The sequence below is a fragment of the Sminthopsis crassicaudata genome, chromosome 3 (genome assembly GCF_048593235.1).
Source record: "Sminthopsis crassicaudata isolate SCR6 chromosome 3, ASM4859323v1, whole genome shotgun sequence".
Lineage (NCBI taxonomy): Eukaryota > Metazoa > Chordata > Mammalia > Dasyuromorphia > Dasyuridae > Sminthopsis > Sminthopsis crassicaudata.
Genome location: NC_133619.1, coordinates 9460520 through 9474732, shown reverse-complemented (window position 1 = coordinate 9474732; position 14213 = coordinate 9460520). Strand labels below are relative to the sequence as shown.

Below are 14213 nucleotides of genomic sequence, written 5' to 3'. Positions count from 1 at the left end.
ATGTCCCCCGGCCCCGGCCAGCCCCGGGTTGTGAAACACCAGGGTGAGCCTGGAGCCCACTTGAAAGCCAGCCTCGAGGATGCTGGAAAATTCTGTCCAGATTGACTTGGGGGGGGGGGGGCTGGATGGACTGAGAACAACCTCTATTCTCTTTGGCCATCAGAGCAAGACTCGGTAATGACTGCCATGTAGACTGCATGTAAAAGGTCGCAGGGAGGTCATAAGTCATCGGACTATTGTTTCCCAAAAACTCAAACCAGTTCTCTCCTTGCTGCTTTGCAGGGTACACCAGGGACCCCCTCCCACCAGTGGGCAGAGCCATGACTATCAGTTCCAACATTTGGGACAAAGTCAGTAGAGGGTGGGCAAGATCATACCTATGGGATCCCACAGTTGGCAGTCCAAGGCCAACCCAGGAATCAGAGGTGCAAAAACATGGAAAAATATGCACCCTGCGTATATGAGCAACCTGTAATAAGACCCCAGTTGTCCTACCCTAGTTATGGCTCTGTCTGTGGAGGAAGGAGGAGAGAGACCAAAGCACCTTTTCCAGTGTAAGCCCAAATCTAGCTCTAAACTACCATGTGGCCGAGTGGAAAGTACTTTGGATTTAGACGTGGAAGGTCTGGATTCCAGTCCTGCTCCTCCACTTGCTAGGAAGTGACTTCACCTGACAGCCTCAGTTTGCTCTTCTGTAAAGTAGGGGCTTGGGATTAGATTACCTCTGCTCTCTTCTAGGATTAAGTCAGAGCTGGACATCACAGCAAAGGGAAGCAGGGGCAGGAAGAGCTCTTCTTTCAGATGATGGCATTAGAAATATCTGCATCTTACCATCTGCTGCCTCATTTTAACACTAGCATCTCTTTGTGTCGCCATGCAAAGGGAGGAGCCATTAATCTGGACTCATGGGATCTTAGATCCAGGTCTAGAAAGGGGCTTAGAGGACATTTTAAAAATGAGGAAACTGAGATCCTGAGATGTGGAGCCCCCTGCCCCAGAACACACAGCTGGGAAGCAGCCACGCTGAGATTAGAGCCTTCGTCCACTCCTTTTAGGGCGCTGTGGCTCTGTGCTTTATACCTGGACTGGTCCCAGAGAAAGTCAGTCTGGATGGAGCACCCTGATCCCCCAGATTGGCTTGCTAGCCGCATCTCTAATGACTCTGGACTTTGGTCACCCTTGGATGTCCAGAACAAGAGGAATATCTCCCCCTTCACCCTTACAGAACTGAAAAGCTTGGACAGGACACTTTCTAAAGTCCAATCTGGTTCTAAACCCATGATACTATGGCTATTCTTTCTATGCTCTCACATAAGTTGTTCACAGAGCTAATGCATCCTCATGCAAGGCAGCAGAAAGTGGGTGCTGGGCTCAGACCCTTGTGACCCCCCCCTCCTCAGCACACAAGCCTTGTGAGGAGCCATGCTATGGGAAACAGTGAAACCCTTTTGGTGTTTTAGTAACAGGATCTCCTTGGAGGGAGTCCAAGAAAGGGGTGCTGTCTTCTTCATAAATAAATAAAACCCAAATATTTGGCTTATGGAAACATAACCTGCCTCGCACTGAACTCTGTACTGCAGCAAACCATGACTTATCCCGAGAGTCCAAGTTTGCAGAGTAGCTCCTGGGGCTGAGAGCTAAGAGCCTCCTCTTCTGGGAGGAGGACCCGGTTTCCCACTGCACATGGGGACCTGTGGTGGTTGTCTCCCCACTCTAGGTAGAGGCCAGCAGTGCCCAACTAGAGTCACAAATATCCAAGATGAGAACTGAAGACACAGAACGAAGGGACTCCTTGGTCAAGATGGCAGCCCTGACAGAAAGCCTGGCTCAAGACAAGGTCAACCTGAACCGGATGATCCTACAGGTAAGAAGTCCTAGCGACTCCTAGCCCAATAATGGCCCCCAAGTCTCCATTTGGGGAACCTTCTTTGAGAACCATAGTCTAAGAGGGAAAGAGGGAAGATGTCAGAAGGTCCTTCCCCACACATGCTTCATGGCTCGCCATGTACCAAAACACCAAGGTGGTCCTTCCAGGCAAAGACTCAAATCCCACATCCTCTGACTACATATAACAACCTACTTTCCCCCACACCAACCTTTCATTCTACTCACAGATTTTTTTCCCTCTTACTCTGTTGGTTCCTCAAATTCTCTTAAAAAGAGAAAATGTCATTCATTCCCATAATGAGAGATCTGAGTGAAAATTTAGGGATTCTGGGAAGGTAAACAGAAATCACTTTAATTCATACTAAAGTGTAAATGACTAAATTTATCCCTGGGGGTAGAAAAGCAAAAGAGACAAGGGCCATGGGGAAGGAATGAAGAGCTCAGAGGAGGGGGTGCAGCAGAAAGACAACTTCTCCTTTGTACTCAGAGCCCCTACTGTAGGGGTAGAGCATAGATAAGTCAGCATCACCTTCTCCTGGATTAGGCCATGTTCCCTCCCAATGCACTGCACTTTCTTTAGGTTCTATAGATTTCAGTTCCTTGTTTTTCCCAGACACTCTTTTTGTTTTCTTTTGGGCCGAACAGTTGGAACAGGAAAAGAACCAGTGGCTAGACCAACAATGGCAACTGGAACAAGAGGTGAGCCGCCTTCGAGATCAGCTTGCTCATCTGGGCCAGGAACTGGACCACATCCAAAGGGAGAAGCAGAGTCTAGATCAAAGCTTACAGATGGCAGAGGAAGAAAGAGGGAACCTGGAGGAAGAGATGACACTGCTTCAGAGAGAGAAAGTCCAGCTTCATGAGCGACTTATGCAGGTGAGAAGAGATATATGCTGATTGCCCCAAGAACTGAAGGGACAAACTCTCAGAGCCATGCAGATGGAGCTTCTGAGGTCCTTGAAGAGTTCTTAGTGTTCTCAATCTCTTGGTTTTCTCTGCATTTCAAAGCTAGATGTCGTAGAATCCTTTCAAAAGTTTCCTCCACACACGCACACATACCCTCATTAAAGCACATTTTTTGCAGATAGGAGGGGATCTTTAGGGATATTTTAAGGACAATTGAGTTTTCCTTTCTGTCTTTATCATGACAGTACCATTTTTTCTGTTGCCCTCTTTTAAATCATAATCATAACTCCTCTTTGAGGGATTTATCTGAAATATGATGACTTTTATTTCAGCCTTCCATTTCAATTTTTTTCTTTTTTATTATAAACTTAATCATCGGCCAGTACAAACATGTCAGAATACAAAGGATAAAGAGAGGATTCTATTTGAGCCCATGAGCTTCCATTAAGTACAGTTTGTCTTTTTAAGTAATATTAAATTTAACAAGGTAAAAACAAAATGGTTTTGTTTGTTTGTGTCCCCCTTTGAAACTTTTGTTTTCTTCTGTGTATTTTTAATGTTTTGTTGATGTTCTTTTCATTTTTTTCATCCTTATCAACATCCAATAACTTAATCTCCCAATAGAATTTCTCCCTTGTAACAAATAAGTATCAATTAACACATAGATCTTGTCAGAAAATATGTTTTTTTTCTAAATTTCCATCACTTTCCTAACAAGAGGCAAAAAGCATGCAACCATTCATTTTAGCCCTGTTATATAGCTTTATGTTTTAAGCTTATGTCTAATATGCAGAAAATCTTGGAGTTCTATTTTCCAAATCATTCTCCATTTTCTCTTCTTTTGTGAGTGAGTTTAATCCATTAACATCCAGGGTTATAATGTTAAGTTGTGTTTTCTCATCAAATTCTCATACATAACTTTTTGTCTGTTAAAACCACTAGGTTCTTATAGTTAATTTTGCTTGAAATAATCATACCTCTCCCATCTCATTTTGAAGTCGTTTTTTTTCCCTCTCTCTCCCCCACTTTCTACATTTCTTTCTCACTTTCCTATTCTCCACTTCTCTCACTCTCCTATTCTATGCTTTCATCTCTCCTTCCCATGTTTTTTACTCCTCTCTGGCTCTTCTTTTCTCCACTTTTCTCTCCTATTTCCCACTTTTATCTCTTTCTCTCTCTTGCTTTCCATTTTGAAATCCCAAAGGTAAGCTGTCAGAAGCATACTTTGGAAGGACAACTAGACCACAGCCAGCAAGAGATAAAGATGCAAACTGACACTCTCCAGCAAACCATACTAGAAAAAGAAGAAATATCCAAGGAAAAAATAAGACTTGTGGCGGAACACACATCCTTGGAAAGACAGAATCGAGTCCTGATAGAGGACAGGGCTGCTTTCAGGTACTTTGACCTCCTCTTGTCTGTGCCCAGATCAGACTCCTGTTCAACAAGACTCCCAGAATCCTAGACACCTGGACTCTATTCTTTAGCCAGACCATATCCTAATGATAGAGGTGGGAGAAATCTTAGACATTAATTAATTCAACACACTGGGAAAACTGAGTCTAGTGGAACATGTGACTTCTCATCCAAAAAACTTAGCTCATTACCTTTTCCCATTGGTTTTCTAGCTGCCATCATCTCTTGCCTCCATACTGGGTTTTCCACTAGTCAGCTTAGCTTTTTCTTCTCCTACTCCTCAGAAATAAGCTAAAATCCTTCTTTTTTAAAATTTGAAAAGTTTTTACTTCTTTGTCCTACAGCAGAAAGAATAAACATTCAGCCAATGAAAAAGGTTATAAAATGTATTACACTCTTTTTAACGAAACTTAGTTTTCTCTGAATATTTAAAATCAGACTTTGTTAATTCTTAGATTAGATAAAGACTTCATTAAGTTTTAGTAAATAGCAAATATTGTGCTAAATACTAGGATACAAATACAATCAAAGGGAAAGCCATTCCCGGTCCTCTGGGAGCATACATTCTGAAGGGGGAAAACATCCGTAGAAGGGGAACTGAAAAGAGAAGGGAGAAAGGAGAAAAGTAATTTGAAGAATAGGGGAAGAATAGGTTAAGAACTAAGTATGACTGGTGTAGCTACTTCCTTGGAGGGTCCATGAACTCATGCATTGGAGGAGCAGATAGTAGACTGTGATATGCTAATAAAAGTTTAACAATCAGCTCTTGAAAGAGGTAATTACATTGGACTTATTTTTAAATCTAATCTGCCTTGTAAACATTTTACCTATCCCTTTCTTAAGTCTAAATGAGGAACAAAGCAATCAGTTAAGCCCTGATTTGTAGCATTTATCTTTTTTCAGAGGTGCAAATACAGGGAACATTTAGCAATCAGCTTGAGCTGACCCTAGCATACCCCAAGAAGAGAGGTAAATGTATTGTCACAGTGAGAAAGCTATTAAGGCAGAGATTTAAAAGTCATGCATGGAGTTGGGGACTTAGAGTTGCAGTTTTTCATTCATAGGCTGTGAGAGCTTAGAGAACATGTATGTCAATCTCTTCATTTTACAAATGAGGAAACTGAGGCATGAAGAGGGTTAGCAACTTCTCTGATACTTACATGCATGATGAATAACAATGCTATTTAAGACCCTGGTCCTCTATCTCTGGTGTCCATATGGGACAGATCCCATATCAGGTCACCTAAGAGGAGAAGGTGGGCTCTTGTAGCAGAGGGACCCAGAAAGCCTTCCCTCACTGGGCTCCTAAGGAGTTTCTCCTCTTAGAAATCTGCCCCAGGGAACATCTGATGGAGAGGAGGGGAGATAACTTAAGCCCCTGGACTGGTGAGCATCAGCCACTTTCTTCCCCCTCCCTCTTCCCCCACCCTCCTCTGAGTCTCAGACCGGTGAGTCAGGGCTCAAGCCCTCGCCCTCGGGGCTTGCTGTCTAGACTCCGGCCTTCACAGTAAACAGAAAAGATAGTGGGCACATTCCAGACATTGTATGAGACACATGTCTCCACCCTGACAAGCCCAGTACCCGGAGCAAGAGCATGTATTACACCTGCATTGGACATGAAGGGAAACTGAGGCAGTGAGTCACAGGGTTGGCTGCTGGTAGAGTAAGGAGGCTAAACACAGGTCTCTGGGCACCTAGTGCTAGTCTTTTTCCCTTTCCTTTTCTGAAAAGACCGAAAGGTGTCTCTTGGTGCTCTGCTCAGAGTCCTCTGTGACTGCTGGGCGTGTGGTTTGGGGGTGAGAAGCCTTAAGTCTGACTCAGAGGTCCCAGCTGGGATAGCTGTCCCTTATGGGACACTGTCTGTTGAGTGATGAAATCTAAGATCCTTAATTACCAGACCCAGGCCCATGTCGGTCACTCACACAGCTGCCTGGGGGTGAACACAGTGGGGGGGGGGGGGGTGCGATATGTGCAGAGACACAGCCAGAGAAACAGAATGAGCTGGAATATGTCACCTGCACACTCCTGAGCGCGCACAGGGGCAGAGAAGCCAAGAAGACTGGGCTCCCCGCAGTTAGAAAGGCAGGAAAACCCAGAGGAAAGAACATGAGATTTAGGGTCAGGACATGAGTTCAAATCCTAGCCCCACACTTACTAATCTCATGGGCACCAATTCCAGGGCACCACCCCTAATAAAGATCTAGTTTCACAACCCTGGGACCATCCCTGACTCTATGACCTCATTTCTACCTTCCCAGTCCCATCACGGGCCACATCTCGGTCCCTCTGCCTCCACAAGGTCTCTTGCATCGGCCCCCTTCACTATTCTCACCAGCCTGCTCCCAGATGGCGTCGTCCCTCACCTGTATTTGGGCACGAACCTCTTCATCACCTGCCCTGTTCCCAGTGTCTCCCTCTCCCCCCGTCCCCCAGAAGCTGCCAAACTGATACCTGCAAAGGGCAGCTCCAACCCCGTCCCTTCCCCCTCCCAGAAGCTTCAACGTCTCCCCATTGACTCCGACATCCAAAAGAACACCTTGACCAGGCAATGTCCTTCACAAGCTGGAGGCAATTAGCCTTTCCAGCTGATGACACAACCCCCCCAAAAATACACACATCCCCCTACTCACACACACAGCCCCTCCCACACAGCCCACACACACACACACAGCCCCCCACAAACATACTCTACTCTCATGCCAAATGGCCCTCCCAACTAAACCCAACTGGTTCCTCTTATTCCATTTCCCAACAATACTCTGGCTCCTCACCTTTGCCCCATTAAATCCCTAGTTCTCCTCCTCAGCCCTACTCAGGTGACACCTCCTGGACTGGCTCTTGCTAATCCTCTGGGTGCTGGTCCCCCCTTCGCCCAGGATTACTGTGCACTTTATTTATTTATTTGACATTTATTTATCTGCACACACAAATCCCGCCCGAGGGGAGCATAAGCTCCCTGAGGGTAGGGATGGCTTCATGCTTATTTCTGGATTGACAGCATTTTCCCACAAAGGGAATGCCATGGTACTGTGACCTCCAGTTGACCAATTTTACCAAAATGTCAAAATCCATGAGGGGAAATAATGGGAAATGTGTCAGAAAGTCCGAGCTAAGGGATAACAAGAGCGCCGTCTCCCAGGGCTATGGTGAGGGTCAGTGAGACATTGGTAAAGTAGAGCATTGTGCCCACTGTTGAGATGTCCATCATCAGCATCGGTTCTACGTTGCTGGCCCACGAGTAGAAGTCCAGGTTCTGTGATTGGGTCTCTGAGTTCTGTCCACACTCGCAGAAGTCACAGGGGATGTGCCCGAATCACCAGCTCTGCTTGTCTGATCCTAACCCGCAGGGCTGAGAAGGAGTCCCTGGAGAGCAGCCTCTTCTCAATCCAGCAGCGGGTGGTTCAGCTGGAAGCTGAGAAGGAGCAACTGGAAGAGGAGCAGCAAAAGCTCCGCCTCTCCAAGCAGGTGCTCCAAGGTACTCTGGGCCCATCCTTTGGGGACTGCAGCCAGAACAGGAGTCCCCGATCCTCAACCCTGCCTGACATCCCTGACCCTTTGCTTGAAGACCAGTAGGGAGCAGAGACTCACTGCTATAGAAGCAGTCCATTCCCCTGGAGACAGCTTAATGGCCAGGAAATCAAGCCTCAGCCTTCTCCCCTTCTCCCCAGTTTTCCCAGTTCTGCTCTCTGGGGTCAAGCAGCATTAGACAAATCCCTTTTCCTTCAAATATCTGAGGATGGCTATTGTGTCTCCGCCAAGCCTTCTCTTCTCCAGGCTCCACAACCCTAACTGCTTCACCAAACCCTAATTGGTGTGTTCTGCAATCCTCTTGTCATCCTGAACACCCTCATCTGGATACTCAGGAGCCCCCTCAGATGTAGTGTGACCAAGGCAGGCTAGACACTCCTCTCATGCTCTGGTCACCAAGCCTCTACTAATGGAGCCCCAAAATCATTAAATAAATTAAATAAAAAGCATTAAATAATGCTTTCATGGACTCTTACCGAATTTGCTTTCCACTAAGCTCATCACACTTTTTTTCTCATGACTTACTTTCCAGACACTTTAAGTGCCTTTCAGCATTTGTACTATTGATTTCTTATGCCCCAGTGTAGTAACTTTACATTTATCCCTTGAAATTTCATCTTTCTGATGATTGTTCTGAATGTTTGTCTTTTCCCTCCTTAAGTCAATGGCTTGGATTTATTCTCTTATGGAGTTGAAAAGAATCACCTCCACCTCCGAAGTCTATGAAATCAGTGCCTTCCCCTCTCCCCATAGAGCCCCTGTGAGGGAGTAGCCCCCAGTATCCATCTTCCCATCCCAAATTGTCATGCATTAAGGGAAAAGATTGCCAAGAATGGAATTGGGCATCAGATAGGCCATTTTATTTATATATATATATATATATATATATATATATATATATATATATATATATATATATATATAATTAGGCCATATAGCCCATCTTTTTTTTAAATTTTCCTGCAGTGGAAGTGGAAAGGGCCCAAAATGAACTGGAGGTTCAAGAGTCCAAGATGAAGTGGGAATCAGAACTGCTCAAGCAGCAGATGGCTCAGCTCCAGGAAGACACTCAGCTTTCCCTCAGGAACCAGGCATTGGCCCATGGGGAAGACCTAGGACGCCTGAGAAAAGAGAAGGTAATCCCCCCCCCATCTGCTTATTTCAGCAAAGTAAAGAGGTTCACATGCAGGGTGTGGGGTCCATTGTAAGCTGACTAATGGCTCATTCATTTGATTAGACCCAATCTTCCCCACTCCCCCAAGCTGTCCTCAAGAGCTTCCTACCCCGGGCTCCACGGAAACTGCTCTCACATGGGTCAGCAATGGCCTCCTGGTGGAGGAATCCAACAGCCTTCTTTAAGGTCTTATTCCTCTTGGCCATCTCTCTTTGCAGCAGCCCACACTGTGGACCACACCAGCCCACTAGATCTCCTTTCCCCTTGGTTTCCAGAGCCCACACTTTCCTGGCTCTGGCTCTACATCTCTATTTCTTAGTCTCTATCACTTGTTCCTTTTTCTCTCCCCAGGTTCTGACTTGGGATCTCTTTCCTCCTCTCCTCTATATGAGGAATACTCAACTTGGGGTCCACAGAACCTGAAGGGACCAGAGATAGATTTCAGGGCTCTGTGAGCTTGGATAGAAAAGAAATACATCTTTGTTTTTAATGGCTTCTAACAGAAATGTAGCATTTCCTTCCATCACATTTTTTAAAAAGGGGGGATCTAAGAAGGGTTCCCCAAGTTTCCCAGACTGGGGAAAAAGTACAAAAATAAAGGAAGAAGCCCAGGCTCACCCCCTCCCACTATACTGCACTTCTGATCACACATTCCATGAAGAACCCCCTGATTCTTTGAATCATCTCCAGAGTCACATTTCAGTGGCATATGGGACATGCTCCTGTCCTGCTCTCCCTTTATTCCCTGCTCCATTCCTAATATGGCCCCAACCTGCCCTTACTCTTTCTGGCCCCAAGAACTGATGGGCCATGCTGCCATCTTGCCTCCACTCCTCAGGAGAGTCTATGCGTGGCATTGACTGAAGAGAAAGAGATCGCCATACATCAACTTGAGCAAGAGAAAGAAGAATTGCTGTCAAAATATGAAACTGAGCGAGAAAACCTAAATGAAGAAATCCTCCGCCTGAAACGGGAGCGAGATGAAAGCCTTCTCCAGATGGAACATGAGAAGCAGAAGGTAAACGGGAACAAGGGCCATTCCTATTCAGTGCAATTCCACAAACATTTATTAAGCACCTACTGTATACAAAGTCATAAAGTATAAACCGATACAAGGACCAATTTTAAAATCCAAGGAAAACCTGAGTTTAATTTCTAAGATACTAGCTCTGTCACCTTGAGTCCTCCTAAAATTCTTTGAACCCCTATAGAATTTAAGTCCCGTAAGTTTATTCTAGAACTGTGAAGGGAGTCTCCATACTGAGAATTCTACACAGAGGAAATCACAAGTTTAACACACACACACACACACACACACACACACACACACACACACACAAGACCCACCCTAATGGTCATTGCAAATTTCTAGGTATGAATTGATAAGAGCCTACATCAGGCTGGTAGCCAGTATCAGAGGAGAGAAGGAAGAATAAGGGAGAGATGTTGAAAAAATAAAATCAGCAGGTCTTGGGAAATATTGGATAGAGGAGAGGAAGGTGAGAAGGAATAAGGTGTCAAAAACGAGATTTAGATTGGGTTACTGGGAGGATGGTAGTAACTGCAAGAGGAAGGTTGAAAGAGCTGACACTTGGGGCAGATGGGAAGAGAAGACAATAAATTCAATTCCATGCATATTAAATCAAGGATGCTCATGGCAAGTTCATATTGACATGGCTAATAATTAGTTGGAGAAGCAAGACTACAGGTCAGGAGAGAGTTAGAGCTAAATAAATAGGTCTGAAAATCATCTGGTAGAAGTATGACCTGAATCCATAGGAGCTGCTGTGATCATCAAATGAAAAAGAAGACCTTGGACAAGATCCTATGGGACACCCACAGTTAGGGGGCACAACTGAGTCCAAGATCCAGCTAGAGAGTATGAGAAAAAGTGTTCGGATAGATAGGAGGAAAGCCGGGAAAAGGCAGCAGCATGAAAACCTAGAGAGGAAAGAATATCAGGAAGAGGGTGATCTATAGAGACAAAAGTTCTTGAGAGGTCAAGAAATTGTGAAGATGCCATTGGCTTTGATCGTTAAAAGCATCAGTGTGACTCTAAGTGATGAAGTTGGAGAACAGCATTACTATGGAAGCGAAAGGAAAGAAGTGGAAGAACCAGCTGTAGCCACTTTTACAAAAGGGAGGAGAACTATGGGAAGGTACCAAGTGAGGGGGTTTTGAGGATGAGGTAGGCAAAGGCATGTTTTTAAGTAATGGGGAAGCAATAGCTGGGAAGTAGTTGGGAAAAGACTGAAATTTAGTGAGAGAGAGAGTGGGAATGATAGAGAGAGCAATCTGCTGGAGAAGATGGGAGGGAATGGGAGTCATCAAAAAGATGAATCAACAGAAAAAATCCCAGGAGAAGAAAAAGTTTAGCTTTTCAATGGGGCTCCTTCTATTGCTCAACATAGCTTTTAAAAGTGCTCTTCTTAAAATGTCATTTCTGTTCTCTCCCATTATTTCCATCTGTGTTCAAAATTATACTGTACCAGCTAATAACTCAAATAAGAATCCCAGTTCTTCTGGTTGTCCACATGGGGCAAGTCATTACCTTCCTAGGGGCCACAGTTTTCTCATCTATAAAATGAGGGGCTGGCACTGAGGTTCCTTCCAGCCTTTGATCCTATGATGCTCTATTCAGATGGGGGACTTTCTCAGCTCGTTGATGGTCCAGGATTCCCAACCAGGATATGTTTGTTTGACAAAGATATTAAGTTATCTGGGTCCAGTTTCCTTCTCTTCTAGCTTTGAGTTCTAGACCCTTACTCTTTTACTCTAAATGATTATTTAATATTGAAGCACATTCTCATGGCTACAATCCCTAAAGAAGCTAGGTTCTTTTTTTTTTCTCTTCTGAATCACTTAAACATTTTTCCCCGCAGATCAAGAACATAGTTTCCTCACCTCCCCTTTCATCACTTCTAGGCCTTATCTCTAAAGGAAACTGAGAAAAAAATGTTGTATGAGGAGCTCATTGAAACCCAGCGAGAACTAGAGGATTCCAAGCTGGAGGCTGACCGAGTGAAACAGCATGCACTGAGTCAGCAGGAGAAAGACAAGGTGAGCTCGGGCCACGAGCGGCATTCTGCTCACTGGAGGCTTTGACTGGCCTCTGCAGAAAGCTCTGACTCACAGAGGAAGGATGCTGATCGGAGGATGGACTAAGAGAGAGGAGAATACCTGGGAATGATCACTACCCAGGTTGCCACTGCTCACTATCCATCTTTTTTGTTTCTCTGTCACTCCTTATTTTCCCACATTTGAATTTAGAATGGCAATGTAGTACAATGAATAGATCACTACTCAGAGTCAGAATGACTCCATGCCATCAAGCAGCCCCCACCAACAATTTTTTAAAATTCTGTCTTGGATTGTCCTCTGGTGTCTTATATATGTTAGCCTTCTCTCTGTTACAACATAAGGTTGCTAAGGACAGAGACTGTTCGTTTTTGTTTCTAGCACTTACATAATTTCTAGCACATGGTGAGGATGTGGAAACATTCAAAAATGTCTATGGACCGGTTGAGGGGTTGATTGATCTCATTTATAAGCCCCTTAAGGTTCTGGATCTGAAGTTATACTTCTCTACATCTGGATCTTAAGTTATACTTCTCTGCTTCTGGATCTTAAGCTATACTTCTCTTCTTCTGAATCTGAATTATACTTCTCTGTATCCGGATCTTAAGTTATACTTTTCTGAATCTGGATCTTAAGGTATACTTCTCTGTATCTGGATCTTAAGTTATACTTCTCTGTATCTGGATCTTAAGTTATACTTCTCTGTATCTGGATCTTAAGCTATACTTTTCTGCTCTGGATCTTAAGTTATACTTCTCTGTATCTGAATCTTAAGTTATACTTCTCTGCTTCTGGATCTTAAGCTATACTTCTCTTCTTCTGAATCTGAATTATACTTCTCTGTATCCGGATCTTAAGTTATACTTTTCTGAATCTGGATCTTAAGTTATACTTCTCTACATCTGGATCTGAATTATACTTCTCTGTATCTGGATCTTAAGTTATATTTCTCTGTATCTGGATCTTAAGTTATACTTCTCTGTATCTGGACCTTAAGGTATACTTCTCTGTATCTGAATCTTAAGCTATACTTCTCTGCTCTGGATCTTAAGCTATACTTCTCTGTATCTGGATCTTAAGTTATACTTCTCTTCTTCTGAATCTGAATTATACTTCTCTGTATCCGGATCTTAAGTTATACTTTTCTGAATCTGGATCTTAAGTTATACTTCTCTACATCTGGATCTGAATTATATTTCTCTGTATCTGAATCTTAAGCTATACTTCTCTGCTCTGGATCTTAAGCTATACTTCTCTGTATCTGAATCTTAAGCTATACTTCTCTGCTCTGGATCTTAAGCTATACTTCTCTGCTCTGGATCTTAAGTTATACTTCTCTGTATCTGGATCTTAAGTTATACTTCTCTGTATCTGAATCTTAAGTTATACTTCTCTTCTTCTGAATCTGAATTATACTTCTCTGTATCCGGATCTTAAGTTATACTTCTCTGTATCTGGATCTTAAGCTATACTTCTCTGCTCTGGATCTTAAGTTATACTTCTCTGCTCTGGATCTTAAGTTATATTTCTCTGTATCTGAATCTTAAGCTATACTTCTCTGCTCTGGATCTTAAGGTATACTTCTCTGTATCTGGATCTTAAGTTATACTTCTCTTCTTCTGAATCTGAATTATACTTCTCTGTATCCGGATCTTAAGTTATACTTCTCTGTATCTGGATCTTAAGGTATACTTCTCTGTATCTGGATCTTAAGTTATACTTCTCTTCTTCTGAATCTGAATTATACTTCTCTGTATCCGGATCTTAAGTTATACTTTTCTGAATCTGGATCTTAAGTTATACTTCTCTGTATCTGGATCTTAAGTTATACTTCTCTGTATCTGGATCTTAAGTTATACTTCTCTGTATCTGAATCTTAAGCTATACTTCTCTGCTCTGGATCTTAAGTTATACTTCTCTGCTCTGGATCTTAAGCTATACTTCTCTGCTCTGGATCTTAAGTTATACTTCTCTGTATCTGGATCTTAAGTTATACTTCTCTGTATCTGAATCTTAAGTTATACTTCTCTTCTTCTGAATCTGAATTCTACTTCTCTGTATCCGGATCTTAAGTTATACTTCTCTGTATCTGGATCTTAAGGTATACTTCTCTGTATCTGGATCTTAAGCTATACTTCTCTGCTCTGGATCTTAAGTTATACTTCTCTGCTCTGGATCTTAAGTTATATTTCTCTGGATCTGGATCTTAAGGTATACTTCTCTG

General features: G+C 43.5%; 1 protein-coding gene across 1 annotated transcript in view; it reads left to right on the top strand.

Moving 5' to 3' along the window:
• The window catches only part of CROCC2 (ciliary rootlet coiled-coil, rootletin family member 2), a 138383-nt gene that overhangs the window by 63798 nt on the left and 60372 nt on the right, over positions 1-14213 (top strand). The window contains exons 16-22 of the mRNA XM_074297988.1: positions 1718-1864; positions 2533-2763; positions 3998-4191; positions 7557-7684; positions 8704-8873; positions 9750-9929; positions 11837-11971. Coding sequence (XP_074154089.1) covers positions 1718-1864; positions 2533-2763; positions 3998-4191; positions 7557-7684; positions 8704-8873; positions 9750-9929; positions 11837-11971 — 1185 coding nt within the window. The remainder of the gene's footprint in view (positions 1-1717; positions 1865-2532; positions 2764-3997; positions 4192-7556; positions 7685-8703; positions 8874-9749; positions 9930-11836; positions 11972-14213) is intronic.